Source organism: Lasiosphaeria miniovina, assembly GCF_030549165.1.
Source record: "Lasiosphaeria miniovina strain SMH2392-1A chromosome Unknown B0T26scaffold_3, whole genome shotgun sequence".
Classification (NCBI taxonomy): Eukaryota; Fungi; Ascomycota; class Sordariomycetes; order Sordariales; family Lasiosphaeriaceae; genus Lasiosphaeria; species Lasiosphaeria miniovina.
Genome location: NW_026848222.1, coordinates 2629864 through 2650507, shown reverse-complemented (window position 1 = coordinate 2650507; position 20644 = coordinate 2629864). Strand labels below are relative to the sequence as shown.

At 52.8% G+C, this 20644-nt stretch overlaps 6 protein-coding genes across 6 annotated transcripts; 5 read left to right on the top strand and 1 right to left on the bottom strand.

Moving 5' to 3' along the window:
* The first annotated feature begins 118 nt into the window (after positions 1 to 118).
* Positions 119 to 1496, top strand: B0T26DRAFT_217387 (uncharacterized protein). Its single transcript, XM_060433820.1, has 2 exons — positions 119 to 1221; positions 1274 to 1496. Exon 1 carries the CDS (start codon positions 244 to 246, stop codon positions 1147 to 1149), a length of 906 nt encoding a protein of 301 aa, XP_060298314.1. The 5' UTR covers positions 119 to 243; the 3' UTR covers positions 1150 to 1221; positions 1274 to 1496.
* Positions 1497 to 5131: 3635 nt separating this feature from the next.
* Positions 5132 to 9749, top strand: B0T26DRAFT_626110 (uncharacterized protein; the record flags this gene model as incomplete). The annotated part of the gene is made up of 3 exons (XM_060436180.1): positions 5132 to 6021; positions 6407 to 7625; positions 8256 to 9749. Coding segments are annotated over 3 exons (3603 nt in total), but the record flags the coding sequence as incomplete, so codon positions are not given.
* Positions 9750 to 14578: 4829 nt separating this feature from the next.
* B0T26DRAFT_739640 (F1 complex, delta/epsilon subunit of ATPase) lies at positions 14579 to 15394 on the top strand (the record flags this gene model as incomplete). The annotated part of the gene is made up of 5 exons (XM_060443738.1): positions 14579 to 14680; positions 14772 to 14801; positions 14915 to 15068; positions 15123 to 15301; positions 15362 to 15394. 5 exons carry the CDS (start codon positions 14579 to 14581, stop codon positions 15392 to 15394), a joined length of 498 nt encoding a protein of 165 aa, XP_060298312.1.
* Positions 15395 to 16275: 881 nt separating this feature from the next.
* On the bottom strand, positions 16276 to 16816 carry B0T26DRAFT_216908 (uncharacterized protein). Its single transcript, XM_060433819.1, has one exon. The coding sequence runs from the start codon at positions 16729 to 16731 to the stop codon at positions 16309 to 16311; it is 423 nt and encodes a 140-aa protein (XP_060298311.1). The 5' UTR covers positions 16732 to 16816; the 3' UTR covers positions 16276 to 16308.
* B0T26DRAFT_216836 (uncharacterized protein) lies at positions 16647 to 18482 on the top strand. Its single transcript, XM_060433818.1, has 2 exons — positions 16647 to 16925; positions 17068 to 18482. Exons 1-2 carry the CDS (start codon positions 16740 to 16742, stop codon positions 18322 to 18324), a joined length of 1443 nt encoding a protein of 480 aa, XP_060298310.1. The 5' UTR covers positions 16647 to 16739; the 3' UTR covers positions 18325 to 18482.
* Positions 18483 to 19239: 757 nt separating this feature from the next.
* Positions 19240 to 19754, top strand: B0T26DRAFT_702521 (uncharacterized protein). Its single transcript, XM_060441633.1, has one exon. It carries the CDS (start codon positions 19369 to 19371, stop codon positions 19606 to 19608), a length of 240 nt encoding a protein of 79 aa, XP_060298309.1. The 5' UTR covers positions 19240 to 19368; the 3' UTR covers positions 19609 to 19754.
* The last annotated feature ends 890 nt before the right edge of the window (positions 19755 to 20644 follow it).

Below are 20644 nucleotides of genomic sequence, written 5' to 3'. Positions count from 1 at the left end.
TTTGACGCGGGGGGGTTGTCCGGGAACCAGCTCAAAGGAGTTTATTGATCAAACGGCGGTGTTCCGGACGTGGTGTACTGTACACAGCTGTGCGCCCGGTCCTTGCATGGTAACGTAGCTTGCCTGTCTCGATGGAGTTGCCAATTTGGTGATGATCTCTTGGCGCAGGGCTTGGCTTTGACGTGAGCTTCGTTAGGGTGCCCGAGATTGTCGATACAATCTCCGTATTCTACTTGTTTTGTGATGGGAACCTACTTGGTTCTGGCAATACCTAGAATGGCCATACCTAAAATTGACGGCTCATCACTTTATAGTCAGAGTGGTGGTTTTGAACATGAAACATTAAAGCGACTATTGAAAGGCTGGATTGTAACGGTGCCAGAGACGGCGAGCACAGCCATGAATTCATCAGCCGGGGCTGCCAAGTCAAGACAAAGTTCGCCGAGCGCAGATTTGAGTTCGGAAAGCCTGCGCGAGGCATGTACGTCAATCGCTCCCTACACAGCCATATTTTTTCATCTATTTGTTATTTTCCCGACGCTGCTGACGGAAGGCCAAGAGGCTGTGCTTTGCGCGTGCCGTTTGCCCAGCCGGGAGATCTTGATGCTAGGCTGTTTGGCGGGTGACTTTTGCAGGGGACTGAACCAGGAAGGGGTGGCCTGCCATGTGATCCTTGTCGACCGGTTCAGGAGAGGAGCATGCGATTCTACTTATCGTCCCGGGAATTTCCTATCCAAACCGGATCTTAAATTTGCTGACATCCAAAATGGTCAACCACCTCTGCCCCTCTCTCTGGGCGCATCTCCTCCGACTGGCCTCTGCCAGAAGGACCAGATCCACCTTCGTTCGACCTTGGCTCCGTCTGTTGCCCCGCTTGTCTTCCCACCTCTACTCGGTAATTTGCCCAGCGGCCATGCCTGGCGCCGACGGCACGAACCTTTCCTAGCTTGGTGGGCGACTTGCACTCATTGCATGGCGAGGTTTCGTGAGACTGGTCGTGCAGCCTGCCACGGCCAAAAGGAACACACACCTCCCTCGGCCAACCAACTGAGAGCTCACGCAGTGCGACCACTCCAATGTCTGCCAAGCCGTTGCTCATCAGATGAGAGACGTTGCTTGGATGCTTTCCCACCTGTCACAGCGAACTGAATGGATACCGACTTGCAACCTTGCGGACCCTGTTTCTTGATGCACCAAGGGCCCCATACACCTTCACTTGCGGCGAGTGAGGAGATGCTACTCAGTAGGTAATTCGTGTGCTAATACCATCAAGAGCTGTGTTGTGCAGCATCGCGTTCAAAACCCCACGTTTTGTGGAGGGGTCGAAACAAAAGCAGATGTAACCCCGCATTCTGAAATGGCTTGCGTCGTATCGTCCCTTGAGCCCTTGAGGCGCTTGCAATGGTTGGATAGAACGGGAAAGCCGAGCGCACCCTGCCCTGACAAAACAAGCGTCAAGGAGGGAGCCGTTGGAACTCGAGAAAACGGAGGTCGAGACGGAGCGAGACGCGGCCGCGCAGGTTTGGGGCAGCTTGCGCGCGGCCGCTCCGCAAGAACGAATGTCTCGGGTGCGAGTGTGCTTTGGGGCCCCAAATCAAATTAACCCCTTCTCGGCTTCAGCAGAGGCGGTGAAGACTCGAAGAGACGGTGGGAACTTCGGATTTTTTGTGACTTGTCAGGTAATGAGGTTGGCATCGGCGCATAGGCAAGAAAAGCTTATAATTCACTAACGAATTGTTACTGTGCTCCGACGAACAGTGAGAACTGGATTTTCTGTGGCCTCGGCTAGTGATGTTGTCTCACGAGCCACTGCCGTTTCCCTATCCGGAGGTGTTGCGATGGGTCGCCAAGTGCGTATCCAGTGTACTCCGTAATATCTCCGTGCATTCGGGGATTCTTTGCGCTTTTGATCTCTTTTTGTGCCTTAAGCCCCGGTCCAGTCTTATGGCACCTGTCTCAAAAACACACGAGCTTTGCATTGGCGATTCTATGTCGTCTTTTTTGCCGCGTCCATGTGTCAGCATTCCCATTAAAGGAAAATACTATCGTTAGACGACACTATCGGTCGGATGATGGCGAGACCGCATCCTACGTAAGAGGTCACCGCAAGTTCCGCCATGTGAGGACGCGGAAGAGTGCTCCTAGCCACCGCCGGCCCACCTCACGGAGTCGTTTGTCCAACCCAAATTGATTCGCGAAGTAGGGAAAGTAAAGCCTTGAATATCCGAGGCCGACGCCGGCCACCCTTGAGTGTTTTGATATCCGGGGCGGCAGGGTCAACTGGGAGCCATGGCATTAGGTTTATGGGCCGCCTTCCTGAAACCGCAAATTCCACGCGGTCGGGCCCGGTCGCGTAGACTCTGGCGAAGGGAAGGACGGAGGCGTGAGAAAGGTGCTGATCTCGGAACTTCATTCGGGGCGGCACCTGGCGAGTCCAATGGCGAGGAAGGAGAGCTGCCACAAGACCTCAGGGTTTCCTCGTGGTTGGCCCCTTCTTATTAGCCTTACAGACCCTAGCGACAGAGGCTGCTGCATGGCTCAATGGTGGGAGTCTGAACTTCCTGCCCTCTTTGGCTGAGAATCCGGGCTGAGGGATTAACGGCGGCCACTTGTTGGGGAAAACCTGTTGCCAGACGCACATGCAACGAGGTGCACACTGAATACAACAGCAGGGTCCTCAGGACCCTTAGTGACAAATCGAGGACCGGCTGCAGGCGCATGTGAGTGGTCGGAATAAGCAGGCTACGACATGGGAATAAAAAAGAACAAGAACATGAGCGTGGGGCGCGTATTTGGACAGACGACGGCAGATCCGGATGGCTGTTTCGGCTGTCATCAAGGACCGCTGTTAAGTTTCGGCGCATCGGCGCGGTCTCCAGCTCATGACGACAGGATGCATGCCGGGATTTCAAGAATCAAGACGACTCCAAGTCGCGATCACGAAGAGCGCGAGGTGCATGTCTATTTCATCCGTCCAGTCAAGGGGTAATAAAAGCGAGGCTCAAATGATGCGTGACTTATGCCGTGGAAGCCGACAAACATGATCAAAAATATTTTTGGGAAAGCAAAGCAATTTCGGGGACATTTGAAGTCTTCAAATCCGGATGTTGGTTTATGAAGTGCAGTGGTTTCATGTCTCATACAATCCAATCCCTAAATGTTTGTTGGCGTGGTACTTACAAAGGAAAAGAAAAATAACAAATGAATCGGCCAGGAAGGGTCTTTAATAGGTATTTCTAGAGAAGGAATAGACCTCTAGGATTCCAAAATAGAGATTCAAATACCTATTACCTCCCTTAGCGAAAAACCTTCACGGCGAGTCGTAAGATGCAAAGACCATTTGGATCTTGGAAAGTACCACGCCAACAAACATTCAGGGATGTGTTTGCTACAGCAGATAGCGGGCGGTGTGAAGGCAGGCATATACGAGAGTCAATGCTGCAAGTAAAGAATGGCTGTATTCGTAAATAACTAAGCTAAGGAAAGAAAAGGAAAAGAAGAAGCCTGCGGTTCCTGCAGGCTGTGGTTTTGTGGTTGAGTGGTGGGGCAATTGGGCTAGTCCTAATTGGGAAGAGGGGGTGCGAGGTGGAGCCTGCAGCCAGTGCATGGTTGCGGTACCACGGGCCATAGTTCGGCCGTGCCGTAACAGGCGGAATAAGAAGCCACGACTCTCCGTTGAATAGGTTATGACGAACTCGAGGGACGATGATCACTTCATGGGGTTTTGTGCGTCTTCTGCCGATCCTTGGTCCGAGATTGGGTTGCCTGACGGTACTAATAACCTACTTCGACTCTCTACTGTTGAACAGGTCGTATCGAGCGTGAGCTGGTCGAACAATAATCTTATGGGGTTTCCTACGACTGATGCTGGTTACTGGTCTGAATTTGCTGAAGATATGCTCTCTGTTACTGATCCCGTTGCGTCGGATGCGGATGTTTTAAATAGAGAGTCTACTCAAACTGTAGGCAACGTCTACTCGGACTATAGGTACAAAGACGCTTGGGCCGCGCCCAGGAAAAATCCACTTTTCACACTAAAAAAATAAACTTTCACTAGAAGCCAGCGCATCTAAACTTCAGATCAATTGACCTGTGCGCCTAGTGGGAGCCGACCTGTGCGCCTAGTGGGAGCCCCTTCGTTATTGTTGCTTATATAACATGCCCAAAATGCAATAAAAACCTGCCCTGCCTTTATCTCAGCAAGCTCAGACCAGTACAGTGGCTCAAAGAGGGGCTGCGCCCTAGTGGGGGGTTACAGGGGTATAGACCCACAAATACACATTTAAACCAATCACAACACACGAAGAAAAGAGCCACTGTACTGGTCTGAGTTAATGCGCCCTGAATCGTGTGGGCATCTACAACTTTGCGACCTCAATTCCATTTTGCATCACCAAATACACCAAAAGCAATTGTAAAAATACGCCGTGAGTTGTATCTCATAGCGCGGAAAATTCTGAACATTCTGGTACTAATTACATCGTGAACAGATGCCTAGCGCCTCAGAAGACAAGGGACAGGCTGAGCCAAGCAGCAGCCAGGCATTGCCCCTGCGCCAAGGCCGCCAATTAGCTATGGAAGACTTGGATTATCTCCCTACCCCGCTTATGAGGACTCTGCAGCTTCGTAGCTAGGCAGCAGTTGGAAAACTATGCTCCTAGAGATCACCTTCCCCAAGCATCCATGGCAAAGAGCCGCGCACCTCGCAGACAGATAAGATGAAAATTCATTAGATTACAACAAGGGGCGCTTTCTATCACTACCCAAAATATAGCTCTTGCAGAGACCGCAGCAACCCCTACGAAGAGCCGGCGCAGACAGCGTAACGACAGAGCAAGGCCTAATAGAGCAATCCCCGGCTCAGACCTTCTCTAGCATTGACCCGGGAGCGCCTAAGAGCACGCAAGACCACGCAGCCCAACAAGACCCCGGTGACTTCTCGCATAGAGCCGATGCAGGCAGCGCGACAACCGAGCAAGACCTGATAGAACGATCTCCGGCTCAGGCCACCCCTTCTGGTGTTAACCCATCCCACGGCCTAGGAGATACAATCCCGAGCAAGGGATCACCCAAGGACACACAAGACTACGCAGCTCAGCAAAGCCCCTATGGGCCGATACCCGCTCGAACAATGACTCCCCTACGGCGCCCAGCCGCACGTCGTGACTTTGAGATTGTAGCAATTTGCGCCCTCCCCCTTGAGGCCAGTGTCGTCGCCGCCTTCTTCGACCACCACTGGGGCGACGATCCGCCGTACGGCAAAGCCCCGGGCGACCGCAACGCTTACTCTGTTGGCGCCGTCGGCCACCACAACATCGTGCTAGCCCATATGCCAGGCATAGGAAAAGCCAGCGCCGCGGCTGTCGCTGCCGACTGTCGAGCAAGCTTCCCTAATATCAAGCTTGCGATTGTGGTCGGGGTCTGCGGTGCTGTCCCGAATAGCCCGAATGGCGACGAGATCCTGCTCGGCGACGTCATCATCTCCGAGGGCATCTTCCAGTATGATTTCGGGCGCCAGCTACCTGAACGCTTCGTACCAAAGGAAACACTTTTGGATTCTCTTGGAAGACCAAACTCTGAGATTCGCGCTCTGCTGGCGAAGCTGAAGAGTGACCGAAAGATGCTCCAAGATAAGATGATGAGCTATTTGACTGTAATTCAAGGCAAGCAAGACCCAGATCTAGCAGCCGACTACCCAGGCCGCGCCCATGATAGGTTGTTTGTAGCAGCATACCACCATATTGGCACCGGGACGTGCCAGGAATGTGGCTGTAACGGGCCGGTGGTCTCCCGCAAGCGACTCGAGCAGGACAATCTGCGGCCTGCCATCCACTTTGGTCTCATTGCCTCGGGCGATACAGTGATGAAGTCAGCCAAAGACCGTAACGCTATTGCGAAGCTAAAGGATATTATAGGCTTCGAAATGGAAGGTGCGGGGGTGTGGGATAGCTTCCCATGTATGGCGGTCATCAAAGGCGTGTGTGACTACGCAGATAGCCATAAGGCCAAAGCGTGGCAGCGGTACGCAGCGGCGACAGCAGCAGCGTGCATGAGGGCTTTTTTGGACTACTGGGTGCCTTCGCTACCAGGTATGTAATAACTTCTTGGAAAGGTTACTGGGAACACCTACTAATTAATTCCATTAGAATATCACTATATTATAAAGCAGCCTACCGGACCATGGTGTAGGTAGACTTATTACTATTTGGGAGCAAGCACTGACGATAGCTGTAGTTCTTGTTCCTTACCCGAGGAATGATATGTTCACCGGCCGTTCATCTATCCTTAAGAAGCTCCAACGGCAGCTTTTCAACTCTGCTTCGCAGTCGAGGATCGCACTCTTCGGTCTCGGTGGCATTGGGTTAGTTTACTTACCTACGTTTTTAGACTATTCTAACCAATATAGGAAAACGCAGATAGCTCTGGAATACTCATACTGGCTTCGAAAGACATACACAGAAATTTCGGTCTTCTGGGTTCACGCAAGCAATACCGAACGGTTCCGCCAGGCGTACGCTTCCATCGCGCAAGAATGCCAGGTCCCCGGCTATAACGACCCTAAGATGGATATGTTACTTCTGGTAAAGAAATGGTTAGAGAAAGAGGACTGTGGTAGGTGGCTTATGATCATCGACAATGCCGATGACACAGAGGTCTTTTTCAGCCAGCAGGCAGAGCCTGCAGTTACCGATATACCTAGTACCGACAGCAACCTTGGACGTTACCTTCCCGAGTGCAACCACGGCGCCATTCTTGTCACAACTAGAAACAAGCAAACAGGCTTCAGGCTGACACAAGGAAAAGGCCCTATAGAGGTTGGGAAGATGGACGAGGATGAGTCAGGCCAGCTACTCCGTATAATACTCGACGAAGTCGACTTCACTCCCGAGGAACTATCAATACTTTCCTCTCGACTAGAGTATCTGCCGCTGGCCTTAGTCCAGGCAACAGCATTCATCCAAGAGAATACTACAACAATTGGTGATTATCTTCAGCTTATAAACCAAAGCGACCAGAATCTCATAAATCTGTTAAGCGAGGAGTTTGAGACAGTCGGCAGAGACTCTGGGGCTCCTCGTGCCGTGGCGGAGACATGGATCCTTTCATTTGAGCAAATTCAACAGCAGAATGCCTTTGCAGGCGAAATCCTATCGCTTATGAGTCTCTTTGATCGGCAGGCCATTCCATTGGAATTTCTTCACCACTATAAACAGCAGCAAGTAGGAGATCAAAGTGGAGAAATACAGCTCACAAAGGCTTTAGGGGTTTTAAAGGCATTTTCTTTCGTTACTGAAGACAAAGCCCACAACTTAGATATGCACCGGCTTGTGCAGCTAGTTACTCGAAAGTGGCTCATCAACAAGGGCACAATGCAGCGATTTACGGGACAGGCGCTATTAGCAGTATCACAGGCTTACCCATATGGCAATTTTGAGAATCGCACAGTATGCGGGGCATACCTTCCACACGCACATGCTGTGTTGGGGTCCGAAGACGCTGGGTTGAAAGATGAGAGGGTAGCGAGAGCATCGCTTTTCCATTGCGTTGCTGGGTTTTTCTCTTATCAAGGTCGATGGAAAGATGCAGAGGAGTTCCAGTTAAAGGGTGTAAAGTTGCGAAAAGCAGTGCTAGGAGACGAGCATCCCGATACGCTGAACGGCATCGACAACCTGGCATCAACATACCGGAACCAAGGTCGATGGAAGGAGGCCGAGATGCTCCAGGTCCAGGTGATGGAGTTATATAAGAAGGTGCTAGGAGACGAGCATCCCGATACGCTGAACGGCATTGCCAACCTAGCATCAACATACGGGAACCAAGGTCGATGGAAGGAGGCCAAGATGCTCCAGGTACAGGTGATGGAGTTATATAAGAAGGTGCTAGGAGACGAGCATCCCCATACGCTGAACGGCATCGACAACCTGGCATCAACATACGGGAACCAAGGTCGATGGAAGGAGGCCGAGATGCTCCAGGTACAGGTGATGGAGTTATATAAGAAGGTGCTAGGAGACGAGCATCCCCATACGCTGAACGGCATTGCCAACCTAGCATCAACATACCATAACCAAGGTCGATGGAAGGAGGCCGAGATGCTCCAGGTACAGGTGATGAAGTTACGAAAAAAGGTGCTAGGAGACGAGCATCCCCATACTCTGAACGGCATCGACAACCTAGCATCAACATACGGGAACCAAGGTCGATGGAAGGAGGCCGAGATGCTCCAGGTACAGGTGATGGAGTTACGAAAGAAGGTACTAGGAGACGAGCATCCCGATACGCTGAACGGCATTGCCAACCTAGCATCAACATACCAGAACCAAGGTCGATGGAAGGAGGCCGAGATGCTCCGGGTACAGGTGATGGAGTTACGAAAGAAGGTGCTAGGAGACGAGCATCCCGATACGCTGAACGGCATCGACAACCTGGCATCAACATACCGGAACCAAGGTCGATGGAAGGAGGCCGAGATGCTCCAGGTACAGGTGATGGAGTTATATAAGAAGGTGCTAGGAGACGAGCATCCCGATACGCTGAACGGCATTGCCAACCTAGCATCAACATACCGGAACCAAGGTCGATGGAAGGAGGCCGAGATGCTCCAGGTACAGGTGATGAAGTTACGAGAAAAGGTGCTAGGAGATGAGCATCCCCATACGCTGAATGGCATTGCCAACCTAGCATTAACATACCGTAACCAAGGTCGATGGAAAGAGGCCGAGATGCTCCAGGTACAGGTGATGGAGTTATATAAGAAGATACTAGGAGACGAGCATCCCCATACACTGATCGGCATTGCCAACCTGGCATCAACATACCGGGACCAAGGTCGATGGAAGGAGGCCGAGATGCTCCAGGTACAGGTGATGGAGTTACGAAAAAAGGTGCTAGGAGACGAGCATCCCGATACGCTGATCGGCATTGCCAACCTGGCATCAACATACCAGAACCAAGGTCGATGGAAGGAGGCCGAGATGCTCCAGGTACAGGTGATGGAGTTACGAAAGAAGGTACTAGGAGACGAGCATCCCGATACGCTGAACGGCATTGCCAACCTAGCATCAACATACCGGAACCAAGGTCGATGGAAGGAGGCTGAGATGCTCCAGGTACAGGTGATGGAGTTATATAAGAAGGTGCTAGGAGACGAGCATCCCCATACGCTGAACGGCATCGACAACCTGGCATCAACATACCGGAACCAAGGTCGATGGAAGGAGGCCAAGATGCTCCAGGTACAGGTGATGGATTTATATAAGAAGGTACTAGGAGACGAGCATCCCGATACGCTGAACGGCATTGCCAACCTAGCATCAACATACCATAACCAAGGTCGATGGAAGGAGGCCGAGATGCTCCAGGTACAGGTGATGGAGTTACGTAAGAAGGTGCTAGGAGACGAGCATCCCCATACGCTGAACGGCATCGACAACCTAGCATCAACATACCGGAACCAAGGTCGATGGAAGGAGGCCGAGATGCTCCAGGTACAGGTGATGGAGTTACGAAAGAAGGTACTAGGAGACGAGCATCCCGATACGCTGAACGGCATTGCCAACCTAGCATCAACATACCAGAACCAAGGTCGATGGAAGGAGGCCGAGATGCTCCAGGTACAGGTGATGGAGTTACGAAAGAAGGTACTAGGAGACGAGCATCCCGATACGCTGAACGGCATTGCCAACCTAGCATCAACATACCGGAACCAAGGTCGATGGAAGGAGGCCGAGATGCTCCAGGTACAGGTGATGGAGTTATATAAGAAGGTGCTAGGAGACGAGCATCCCCATACGCTGAACGGCATCGACAACCTAGCATCAACATACGGGAACCAAGGTCGATGGAAGGAGGCCAAGATGCTCCAGGTACAGGTGATGGATTTATATAAGAAGGTACTAGGAGACGAGCATCCCCATACGCTGAACGGCATTGCCAACCTAGCATCAACATACCATAACCAAGGTCGATGGAAGGAGGCCGAGATGCTCCAGGTACAGGTGATGGAGTTACGTAAGAAGGTGCTAGGAGACGAGCATCCCCATACGCTGAACGGCATCGACAACCTGGCATCAACATACGGGAACCAAGGTCGATGGAAGGAGGCCGAGATGCTCCAGGTCCGGGTGATGGAGTTACGTAAGAAGGTACTAGGAGACGAGCATCCCCATACGCTGAACGGCATTGCCAACCTGGCATCAACATACCAGAACCAAGGTCGATGGAAGGAGGCCGAGATGCTCCAGGTACAGGTGATAGAGTTACGAAAGAAGGTACTAGGAGACGAGCATCCCGATACGCTGAACGGCATTGCCAACCTAGCATCAACATACCAGCACCAAGGTCGATGGAAGGAGGCCGAGATGCTCCAGGTCCGGGTGATGGATGTAAGGAAATAGCAACCCTAACCCACACACTCCTTGTACTGCGCGCACACCCGTGCGCGCCCACCACCTGCCACCAACTGGCAGCGTTACCAGAGCCACACTGTGGCACCACTGTGACGGCCCGCCTTACGCAGTAGGGATGTCAATGGTTGAAGGCAGTAACGAATGTGGATTTAAAGCTAAGTGTTACGATCCTGGTTCAAAGGTGCAGAGGGCGTTGCCCGCCCGCTGCGGATTGGCTGGAACGGCACTTAGGGTGGGGCTCTCGCTAAGAGAAGGTGCATCCAATTAGGGAGTGCTCAGTGGGGCCATTGCCAAGGTGCACTGAGCATGGCTGAGCTTCAGTAGGATCAGTGCCGAGACCCACTGAGCGCACTGAGTAGGGAGCTCAGTGGGGATCAGTGCGTCTAGGACTGAGCACGACTGAGCATGTAAGGCAGGAACTCTGATTGGTTGCTCATAGTTCTATATAGGAGCTGGCAGCACGCTCTCTCTGGAGAACGGTTCTGCAGCTATCAATGCATCTGGTTAAGCATACATTGGTTGTGTGTTGAAAGCCTGTCTTTCGCAATCTGTGCACGATACTCCTTGTCTCCTGTCATCTCCTACCTGCCGTCCAGACCCCCACAATCCTAGGCCGGGCCTAGCTCCGTGGACCTGTTGTCCAGATTGTAACACTAAGGAAGAGAAAGGAATCTATCGCGGGGTCCGCGCAGGGCGCGGAGAAATAGGTAGTGGTGCTCAGTGCGCACAGGCCACACTCTAAACACAATGCAGCCAATAGAATCAATCCTGTCACATGATCCCTATGGCGACCGTGACAACCACGCTTCTACAGCACACACGGGACTTGGCCTCCCAATCATGTATATAAGGAGCGGCCCTCGCTCACCTTCCTTTGCGAGGGCCAGGTTGAAGTCTTACACCATTGCCAGTCATTGCTCACCCTTCTTGTTGCCTTCATTGTGACCACCTTGATCAGGCGTACCTGCCTTCCTTATATTTACACTTTTCGTACAACATATACGCTAACTAGTATGAACGATCTTGCCTTTATTTGGAAAAGCCAGGGCAATTTCGAAGATGCTGTAAGAAAGGAACCCCAATGTTACGATCCTGGCTCAAGTCTGCAGGAGGCGCTGGAAGCCGACTGCTGATTGGGCAGCACTGGCGGGCAGGACGGGCCCCACATGAGCTCGGTGCGGCCAATCAGGCGGCGCTCAGTGCGTTCGGGTGCCAAGACCGGGAAGACCCACTGAGCAGAAAGAACAGCCAATCAGGAAAGTGCTCAGTTACCATTGAGAGCTCAGTCGTCCTCGAAGACTGAGCGCCCCGGAGGCTCTGAGCACTGTAAGGGAGAACCCTGATTGGTCCGCCTTAGATAGATATATACGACGACCGTAGCCACGGTCCTAGATAGTTCTTGCTTGGTTCTTCAAGCAAGCAATACACATTCACTGCACTCATACACTTTGAGTGGCATTCCGATTTGACTGTATTACCCGTGCGGAAGGAGCTTGCCCTTTGTTCTATCTTTATAATTACCAACCCCAGCATTCTGTGGAGCCCGTGCTCCCTTACAGACAGACGACCCTAACAGTCGAGTGGTTTGTAATACCCAACCCTCACACACAACCCACTCACTCCTTTGAAGCGGGCCTAGACTTCACTCTTTTGTCAAAGGCCCGCCTTACACCCTGTCATGTATATAATCAGAGACCCTCGCCCCTTGCCTTTGCGAGGGCTAGGTTGAAGTCTCTCACCAATATTAGTCATTGCTCTCTTACTTCAACACCTACATTGTGGCCACCTTGATCAGGCGTACTGTCACGGCCAGCTTGGAATGAGGGCGGAACTCCTCTATTGGGCGCTATAGACGAAGATTCTAAACTAAAAGGAAAAGGGAAAAGAAGCTCGAAAGCCTCCCCTCGCGAGATTCTTCCAGGGCGTCTCAAGGTGGGGCTCTGGCCGAGCTTCCATTGGTCAGTCGGGTGGATCCCTCTGGCTGGTCGGGTGGATCCACCCGGCTGGCGTCTGATTAGTCAGAGCGTCTGGGAGGTCTGGAGGATCAGGCCCTCACACAGATCACTCTCATCAACCTCGCCAACCTCCGCAGTAAACATTGCCGCCATAATGACCAAGTAGCCTCTTGCACTAACGTCCAAAGTGAACTGCTCGATACCGACGTCGCCCTCAAGGCCAAGGGCAGCCTACAGGTTCTCTTCTTTCTACTACCCTATTTCATTAATAGCCTTCAAGATCGTGGCACGGTGCTAGTGTACTGGATGGTCCGGGTTACCGAGCTCCTCGAATACCGCATCCACTTAGTTTCAATACGGGCGGTGAATCACGATGTGGAGAACATGCCAGCGGCGGCCATGCTCAAAGAAGACGATAACGTCGCGTGGCACACCCTTCGAATGGTCCCAGTCCTAGTCGAACCCACCAGAGGGTTGTGCAACGACCTGAAAGTGGATTTGCTTGTAGCTGCTGCTAAGGATTTTCGCCGCCTCCGCGATATAACAGCCTTGGAGAGGCCCTGGAACCGCGGGGATACCGAGTATAGATTGACCACGAAGCCGGGCAATAGCAGCTCTACAAACTAAGATTTGCGCTATCTATATAAACAATTAGTAGACTACACTCTTCACTCAAAACTAAGGGCTAACCTTAATGGAGCTGAAGCTTGTCGAATGATAGACAGGTGAACAATGCGAGGCCCGAGCAAAGTTAAGATAGGAGACCTAAGACCGCGCTCTCTATGCGTGATGGAGAGACTAGCGTTGATGGAACGTGCCGATACAGGAAGATTGAGGCTGGCAATAGCGGCGAAGATGTGCAAGTGCGAGCGGCTCGAGCTCGAAGTGGAGTTGACTGTGGAGGTGGTAAAGGTATGGCGATGTCGGGCCGGAGTTTAAAGCGGGAGACTTGGGAGCGGGCTCTTCGCTCTAGGCAGGTTAGGCGGTGCAGAACGCGCAGTGCGGTGGTTCGGCAGATGTGGCTTGACTATGTAGAAGGAAGCACTCGTAATCGAGACGCGCAGCCGGAAGGCGCTCGAAGAAATATTTCTGCGGTCGGCAATCGTTGCCGAAACAGCCTGTTTTAAGCGCGCTCAATCGGTGCGACGATTGCTGCAAAGTGGATTTGACAGATTGATGTTGAAAAAGGATGACAAGTTGTTGGCGGCCGAAGGTGCTCGGCAGGTCGAGGAAGCCAAAGCCATACTTGAAAATCTCAGCTGTCGGGGCACCCTTCTAATCCGGGTTTGTCACCAGCTGCTTCCTCTCCATTTTCCTTTTCAGCAACTCTTCCTCACCCTGAAATGCTATCAAGCGGCCGCCACTTAGCTATTTCAGACCATCAAAGACAAGCCTCGCAGATCCAAAGAGACTTGTCTGCCTAGTATTCGGGATGTCGGTATATGTCGGTGGACGGCGGGCGCGCTCAATCGAGGACGTAAGGCTTCTTGAGGGGTCTGGCATCTCGACATTACTGAAGACGAAACTCTCGGTACGTAAACCTGAGTTCTATGTGGCCTGGCATCTTGCTTCTGCCCAGCCTATAGAAGTTACATGGAAGTTTTCACGGCATGGTGGAGTAGCAGACCTGGAAAAAGTTTCAGAGATTTAGGGGGGAAGGTATAGTATTCTCTGATCGCCCTTATTAGCGGTTCTGCTCGGAACTCATATTGCATCTGCGGTACAAATATGCCTGCGGTCAATAACCTACGGTGGTGCTGCACGACGCCAGCGCGTGTTCTCTGCCGATCAAAGAAGAAGTGGGGACTCCTCCGTTTGTGAGCACGACAGTTTTTTTTTAAAAAAAAAAAAAAAAAAGTTAAAAAAGAAAGAAAACGGAATACACTAACAGGAGGGAAAGAGGGACCCGTTTTTGGATCCCAAGAACCCCTGGTTCCTGGCCACCTCTACCTTGTAGGGCAAGCTTCTAGGAATTAGATTGTAGAGGCCCTGAAACTCACTCTAACCAGGAGCCGGAACTGAACCTTGGAGTCACGTGTACGTTTCGTGGAGCTTTCTCGGAAGGCGCGCAAATATTGTTCCGCACGCTGCAGGCCAGCCCCCCCCGGCCCATGGAGCCCGGCTAGGGATGAATTTGAGGTTGGAGCTCGCAATCTGCTCGACGACGAACATCTCGACGACGCCCCTGCACTCAATTGAGACCGCCACTCCATCATGAACTCTCTCCGCATTGCCCGAGCTGCTCTCCGGGTGCGCCCGACAGCTTTCAGCGCGCCGCTGCAGCGCAGAAGCTACGCCGAGGCCGTCCCCGATAAGGCATGTCCAATGGCCACCGTGGCTCCAGCCCGAACCCCCTCGCCGATGCAATGCAGACCGTTCTAACCGCAGACAATATCGCCCGCAACAGATTCGCCTTAGCTTGTCGCTCCCTCACCAGGTACGCCATGATCCGCTGGGCCGAAGACGGACGGCAACGACGGTCCCGCGCACATGATGCTCGATCCCTCCGAGCGATGGCTGATGAGTTGTTTATTTCCGCCATCTATCTAGGCCATCTACAAGTCCCAGGATGTCGTCCAGGTCAACCTCCCCGCCGAGTCGGGCGATATGGGCGTTCTCGCCGGCCATGTGCCCTCGATTGAGCAGCTGAAGCCCGGTGTTGTCGAGATCATCGAGGAGAGCGGTGGCAGCAAGCAGTTCTTCTGTTAGTCAATTCCCCCTGACGATGCTCGCTCCTTTAAGCTGACACGGCCCTCAGTGTCCGGAGGCTTTGCCATTGTCCAGCCCAACTCTCTCATGAGTATCACCGCCGTCGAGGGCTTCCCCCTGGAGGACTTCAGCCCCGAGGCTGTTCGGTCACAGATCGCCGAGGCGCAGAAGGTCGCAAGCGGAGGCGGCAGCGAGCAAGATGTTGCCGAGGCCAAGATCGAGCTCGAGGTGAGCGCTTCTTCCATCCCACTGTCTGCGCACTCTGCAGCTGCTAATGATTATGGCTAGGTTCTCGAGAGCCTGCAGCACCACCTGAAGTAAATGTACATACAACTTCTGACGACTCTCGCCCTGTATTTATATGCCAAGATTTCCTAGTCATAGAGATACACGTTAAAGCATGCTGGCGCTTTGAGCCCTACCTTTGATCTTTACTTATTTGGTTTGTGTGACTCCCCGTGGTGCCTGCCGTGTCTTGTATATAAATTTGGGGTGAGGCAGGACAATCGCGACGTAGGCGGCACTACTAGTACTAGTAATCCGAGTGGGAAGGGAAGGCGCGACCTCTCGAGCTGAGCTGATTCGGCAAATTTGCTCTCCTCGTCTGCGTGTGCAGCTGCACCTCGTTTTTTAAGAGACAACCCGAAAATCCCCAGAGGCATTCTTTTGAACCGGCAATCCAACTGCCAAAGGCCTCGCTCGGGTCTCACACCGGCCAATACATCATTACTGAACATCCCGTATCAGACTGTATATTCCACGCCACTATGCTTTTGTACTGACGGGAATCCCCTGTGATGGTCACCGCCGCCTCTGAAAGTTCTGCGCTGCTCGAACCCACGTGGTCCGTCCCGTCGTCTATTTCAACCTCAGTTCTAGGGCTCGACAACGTCGACGGGACTACGCAAGGGCTTGTTGGGTATCGTATCAGCCAGTTCGCTGGAAGAAGATCACGCTCGGATTCATACGCATACCGCCGTCTCTTGCAGAGAGATCGGGAGAGCGAGCTGGTACGTCTATGCTCATCTCATGTTCACGTCATGAAGAACTGGCCTCGTTCGGCGGTATACGGGTCGGTGCTGACAGAACTGGATGCCAGTTTGGCTAGGGACGCAGACTCGGGCTCGAGTCCAGCTTCGTGCAGCCAGCTTCGCACAGCAGGACGATAGAACTCACAATCCGTATCCCAAGCCGCCAGAGGAGATTAATATCTAGTGCCGTGGACTACAGCATTCTCAGAACAATTCGCCACGCCGTTGCGTCCGAGGAGGACTCGGAGCCGACGTCACCCGACATGTACGCCTCTCTACCGGACCTGAACCGGCCAGTGCAGCAGGGCCAGGGCAGCAGGTCCAAGAGCCGCACCCGAGAGATATCTGTGCCATCGATGATGTCGTTTGGGACTGGACAGGACTCTTTGGCCACGACCCCGGCAGGACGACGACAGGCAGCAAGGCAGCTATTTGAGCAATATGGCATCCCGCGGCCGCCCGGCTAGTTGTCGGACGACGAAGACGGACTGTCTCTTGCGGGGGCCGGTGTGCCCAACCTTCCAAAGCCGCGCAGGATATGCCATGTTTGTGGTGACAACATTGTGCCGCAGGCCTTTTGTCCTTCTTGCGGCCACCCCCTCTGCGTAAAATGTAAGCGCGAGGCATCTTTGATTATGATGGACAGGCAACGTCGGCAGGACCTGCCAGACGTTGCAGATGCTAGCCGCCCTGTGACGCCCGAGGCGGTGCTCACCCACGGGAACGTAGACCACCCTGAGACGACATTTATCAAAGACAGCCGCGAGGAGCAGCCAAGAGCAGATTCACAAATTCCACTCATTGGCAAGAGGGGCTCAGTGGTAAGAGTCCCCAGTACAATTTGCTCTTCTTTGAGCCTGTGTCTTGGCAGACAGACCAGCCTGTTATTTCTGGAGTCTTGATATATCTTCCTCGTCGTGTTGCTAGTCCTGGATGACTAGCTAACCACATACAACGGTACAGAAGAACAACCCATTTGTCGTGGCCGACCAGATTGCAAAGACGACCAGAGTCTCGGAGCCAGAGCCAGAGCCGCCCAGTGCGATTGCAGAGACAACCCCCCCCTCGAAATACCTCCATAATACCCCATTAAAGGGGGGCCAGTACGGGGATAAACTGGCCGGACCACGAGAGGCAAGAGAGCAGCATGGCAACGCATACAGCGGCGAAAACACCGGTCCTCAAGACCAGGATCAAACCCGCGGCCAATTTCGTCTAGCTCCTATCGAGCGAACAAAGGAGACTGGGTTGCTTTCTAGCATTCTAGAGTCCCGACTAGCCTCGTTTGCCAACAGCAATCTTCATAGGTACGAGCCGGAATGGCTACACGATAGGCATGACGCGGATGAGCCTATTACGCCCCAGCTGCAGAGCAGTAGGGCAGTCGACCGAAGACCCAGCCCGCGAGCTGAAGTAGTCAATGACCGAGGGCCATCCCCGGTAGTCCAGCGCGTGAAGGTGCTGGCCCAGCAGGCGAGCTCGGGAGCTCTGGAGAAGGTGCTCGAGGTGGACGTTGACGCTAGCGGGCGTCGCGTCCCCCGTGTTCGGGTGTCGAGCCCGCCGGCTTGGCTCAAGTATCCCTCAAACAAGCCGGGTACTCTCGAGGGAAGGCTCAAGCAGGTCACCACCAAGAGCAGTCCCGGCCTGTCCAACCAGCAGCAGAGACAGCTAGCCGAGGAAGAGTATGACCGGCATTTCCCCCCAAGGCCACTGCCTGTGGTAAAAGCCGCGGCTCCATTTGTAGCAGCAGTCGCTAGAGCATCGCAGGGCAAAGCAGATGTGCCTAGCGGAATTCACACTTCATCAGTCACGCACAACCAAGCACAACCACGGCAGGTGGTGGCAACTACGGCAACAGTGGGTACAAGCGTCGGTGGCTCTCCACGCGGGACTGTGAGCTCGACGGTGTCGCCGGGCGGGCTGGCAGCAAGTCAGGGCACCGAGGCTGAGTTTACGGCTTATTCGACGCGGTGGAAGAGACAGCATTCGGATCTAGCCCCCCACGAGATGCGGCGCAGTACGGTTGGAATGACGTCGACGACGGACACAAGCGAAGATGAGGGTTTGGGCCTCGACGCCGGCAGTCAGTTGGGCGAAGACGACGATGTTGGCATTCAGGGACTGACGATCGTCCTGCACTTGAGGGGCAAGGACGACTTGGTCATCAGCACGGACTTGACACGCGACGCCGAAGAGTCAACGCCGCGGGCATCAAAGTGAAAAGGGGACACATGTATAGCTGGCTGGTTGGGTTCAAGAGTTTGTTTGGGCTTGGGTGGAGTTTGGCACAGGAAAGTGAGACGGGGAATGGAATAATGGCAGAATATTCTTTAGTGGTAAAGCTAAGAAGGCATGAGTAGGGGGAAATAAACGGCACAGATCCCAATCAACGCAGGTTGTACGAGACTACGACTGTCCATGATTGATAGCCGGCAGGACTACTATGGGGTGAGGTAATAAAAATACCCGTGCAGAGTACCCCGTCACCCCACCCAAACTAGATACAATAAATACAGCTAATACAGCTAATATAAGTCAATATTTTGTATGCATACCATTAGCTGCAATTACTGCTTTGCAGTGGTCTGGCATCGACGCCAGTAGCTGCTTCAAGTAGTCGTCTGGCAGTGCCTCCCAAGCCTCCTTAACATACTGGCGTAGCTTATCGTACGAGGGCTTCTCTTCCAGGCCGTACTGGTCTTCGATCCAGTCCTTCATCCAGTTCCAACAAGACTCGATCGGGTTCAAATCTGGTGAAAAGGGTGGCCAGTCGATTACCGTAATGCCTCGCTCTTGGAGATCTTGCTTTGTCTCTGAGGCTGCATGCCCTAGAGCGCCGTCTTGCATTAGGATTAGATCCTCGCCAAGCTGTTCCTGACAAAGCTGTACCCAACCGTGAATCACAGGTACAGTATGTGCTCGATAGGTTTCGGCGTTAATCTTGCCCCAATCCTTCTCCCAGAAGATTCCTGGGCCTTTGCCTAAGCTAGAAAAACAGCCCCAAAACATCCAGCCTCCCTTACGTTGATGCTTTTCCACGATACAAGTAGGATCCCACTCTTCGCCTTGACGCCGAGTTACATACTGCTTCCTATGCGGGCCACCAGTAACCCAGGTCTCGTCGGTCCAGAGGATCTTTGCCCACTGCTCAGGGGTCCAGTTCTCGTGCTCTTCGGCCCAGGCCTTCCGGAATTGTCGATTTTTCTCTGTAATAGGTGGCTTCTTACGGGCAACTCGCCGGCGGAAGCCTAGTCGATAGAGTGTATGCTTGATTACCCATATACCGAAAGTCGCGGTGAAGAGGATTGTCGAAAGCTCAAGAAAGCTCATTCGACGAGTCTTTTTACTGGAAGAAATATATTGAACAAGTTCTTCTTCTTGCTCCGGAGTCATGGTTCTTGGCCGGCCAGTACTACGCCCAGCGGTGGCATTAGGAGCGCGTATCGAATTGCGGATCTGGGCCTTCGTGAAGCCAGTAATGCGATGGATTTCGACTTGGTTTAGACGGGCATCAAAATATAACGTTCGGACTCGTTGGCGCTCTTCGGTGCTGAGCTGTTTCATACCGCTAGAGCCCTGTGGCCGGGCCATTGCTGTGTATGTTACTGTACCGTGTAGGCTACTGAAATATTTGGATTCTTTGGAAAAGGTCGTTGAAGTGGAATTTTGAGTATATTTTGGTGATTGGTCAGAAACGCGTGTGCTGTTGTAACCCACATGACAGGGGCGTTTTATTTATGCACGCGACCAAGCAGCGATCCACGCAAACTCGGAGATACTGCGATGGCGAATCCCTGCCACAGTCCCACAACGACAATTCTACCGTGCCACCTGACAATCAATGCTTTCGAAATATTGAACACGGCTAGCGAATCGACACCGAACGCATCTCCATAATCCCAGTGCCATCGCACGGTAGTCAACGATTACGTTACGATTACGCCTGTCTGTTGTCGATCATCGCACAACTTGATTCACCCCTTCGTAGACAAGGACCGTCGCAATTTAGACCAACACCTTGCAGACGATAGCAGATTCTATATCCAGAGATCTCGCTTCTTCTTCTCGTCCTGAGCATCACAAGAGCCCAAGAGCCCAAGAGCGAAAAGAAAAAAAAGAGGCCGGTCAGACTTCCATCGGCACCCACCCCGCCCGAGCGCTCGAAAGCAAGACCTCGAAAAGACAGGGTACAGATCATCGCCACTCTCTATACAGCAGTAGCCCCGAAAAGGAAGCCAGCGACCGCCGCCTTGTGCAGGCAGATCGAGAGTAAAATGGTTCTCACTGTAGGGTGCCGAGGATATGGGATCATCAACCCGGGTGGGATCTGTAGCTCCTTTAGGGAACACAAAAGTGGACGACTACTATAGAAATGATTCTCCTGTTGGCGCGGTGCGGTTAGCATTCTGATGCTCATGATTCAGTGAACGATGGGTTGGTTGTGGATGTGGTGCTGTTGTTGGGGGGTGGCTTACTGAAGTATTGTCGACATGAAGAAAAAAGGGAAAAAGTGAAAGGGCGGGCGGGCAGAGATTGTTAT

Coding starts and splice junctions, on each gene's coding strand:
- B0T26DRAFT_216908 (XM_060433819.1), bottom strand. CDS start 16,731: ATGCCTCGCGCTTACATTTTACGCAGAGGGGGTGGCCGCAAGAAGGAC.
- B0T26DRAFT_217387 (XM_060433820.1), top strand. CDS start 244: ATGGGAACCTACTTGGTTCTGGCAATACCTAGAATGGCCATACCTAAA.
- B0T26DRAFT_216836 (XM_060433818.1), top strand. CDS start 16,740: ATGATGGACAGGCAACGTCGGCAGGACCTGCCAGACGTTGCAGATGCT. Junction 16,926..17,067: donor TTGGCAAGAGGGGCTCAGTG/GTAAGAGTCCCC, acceptor ACAACGGTACAG/AAGAACAACCCATTTGTCGT.
- B0T26DRAFT_702521 (XM_060441633.1), top strand. CDS start 19,369: ATGCTTGATTACCCATATACCGAAAGTCGCGGTGAAGAGGATTGTCGA.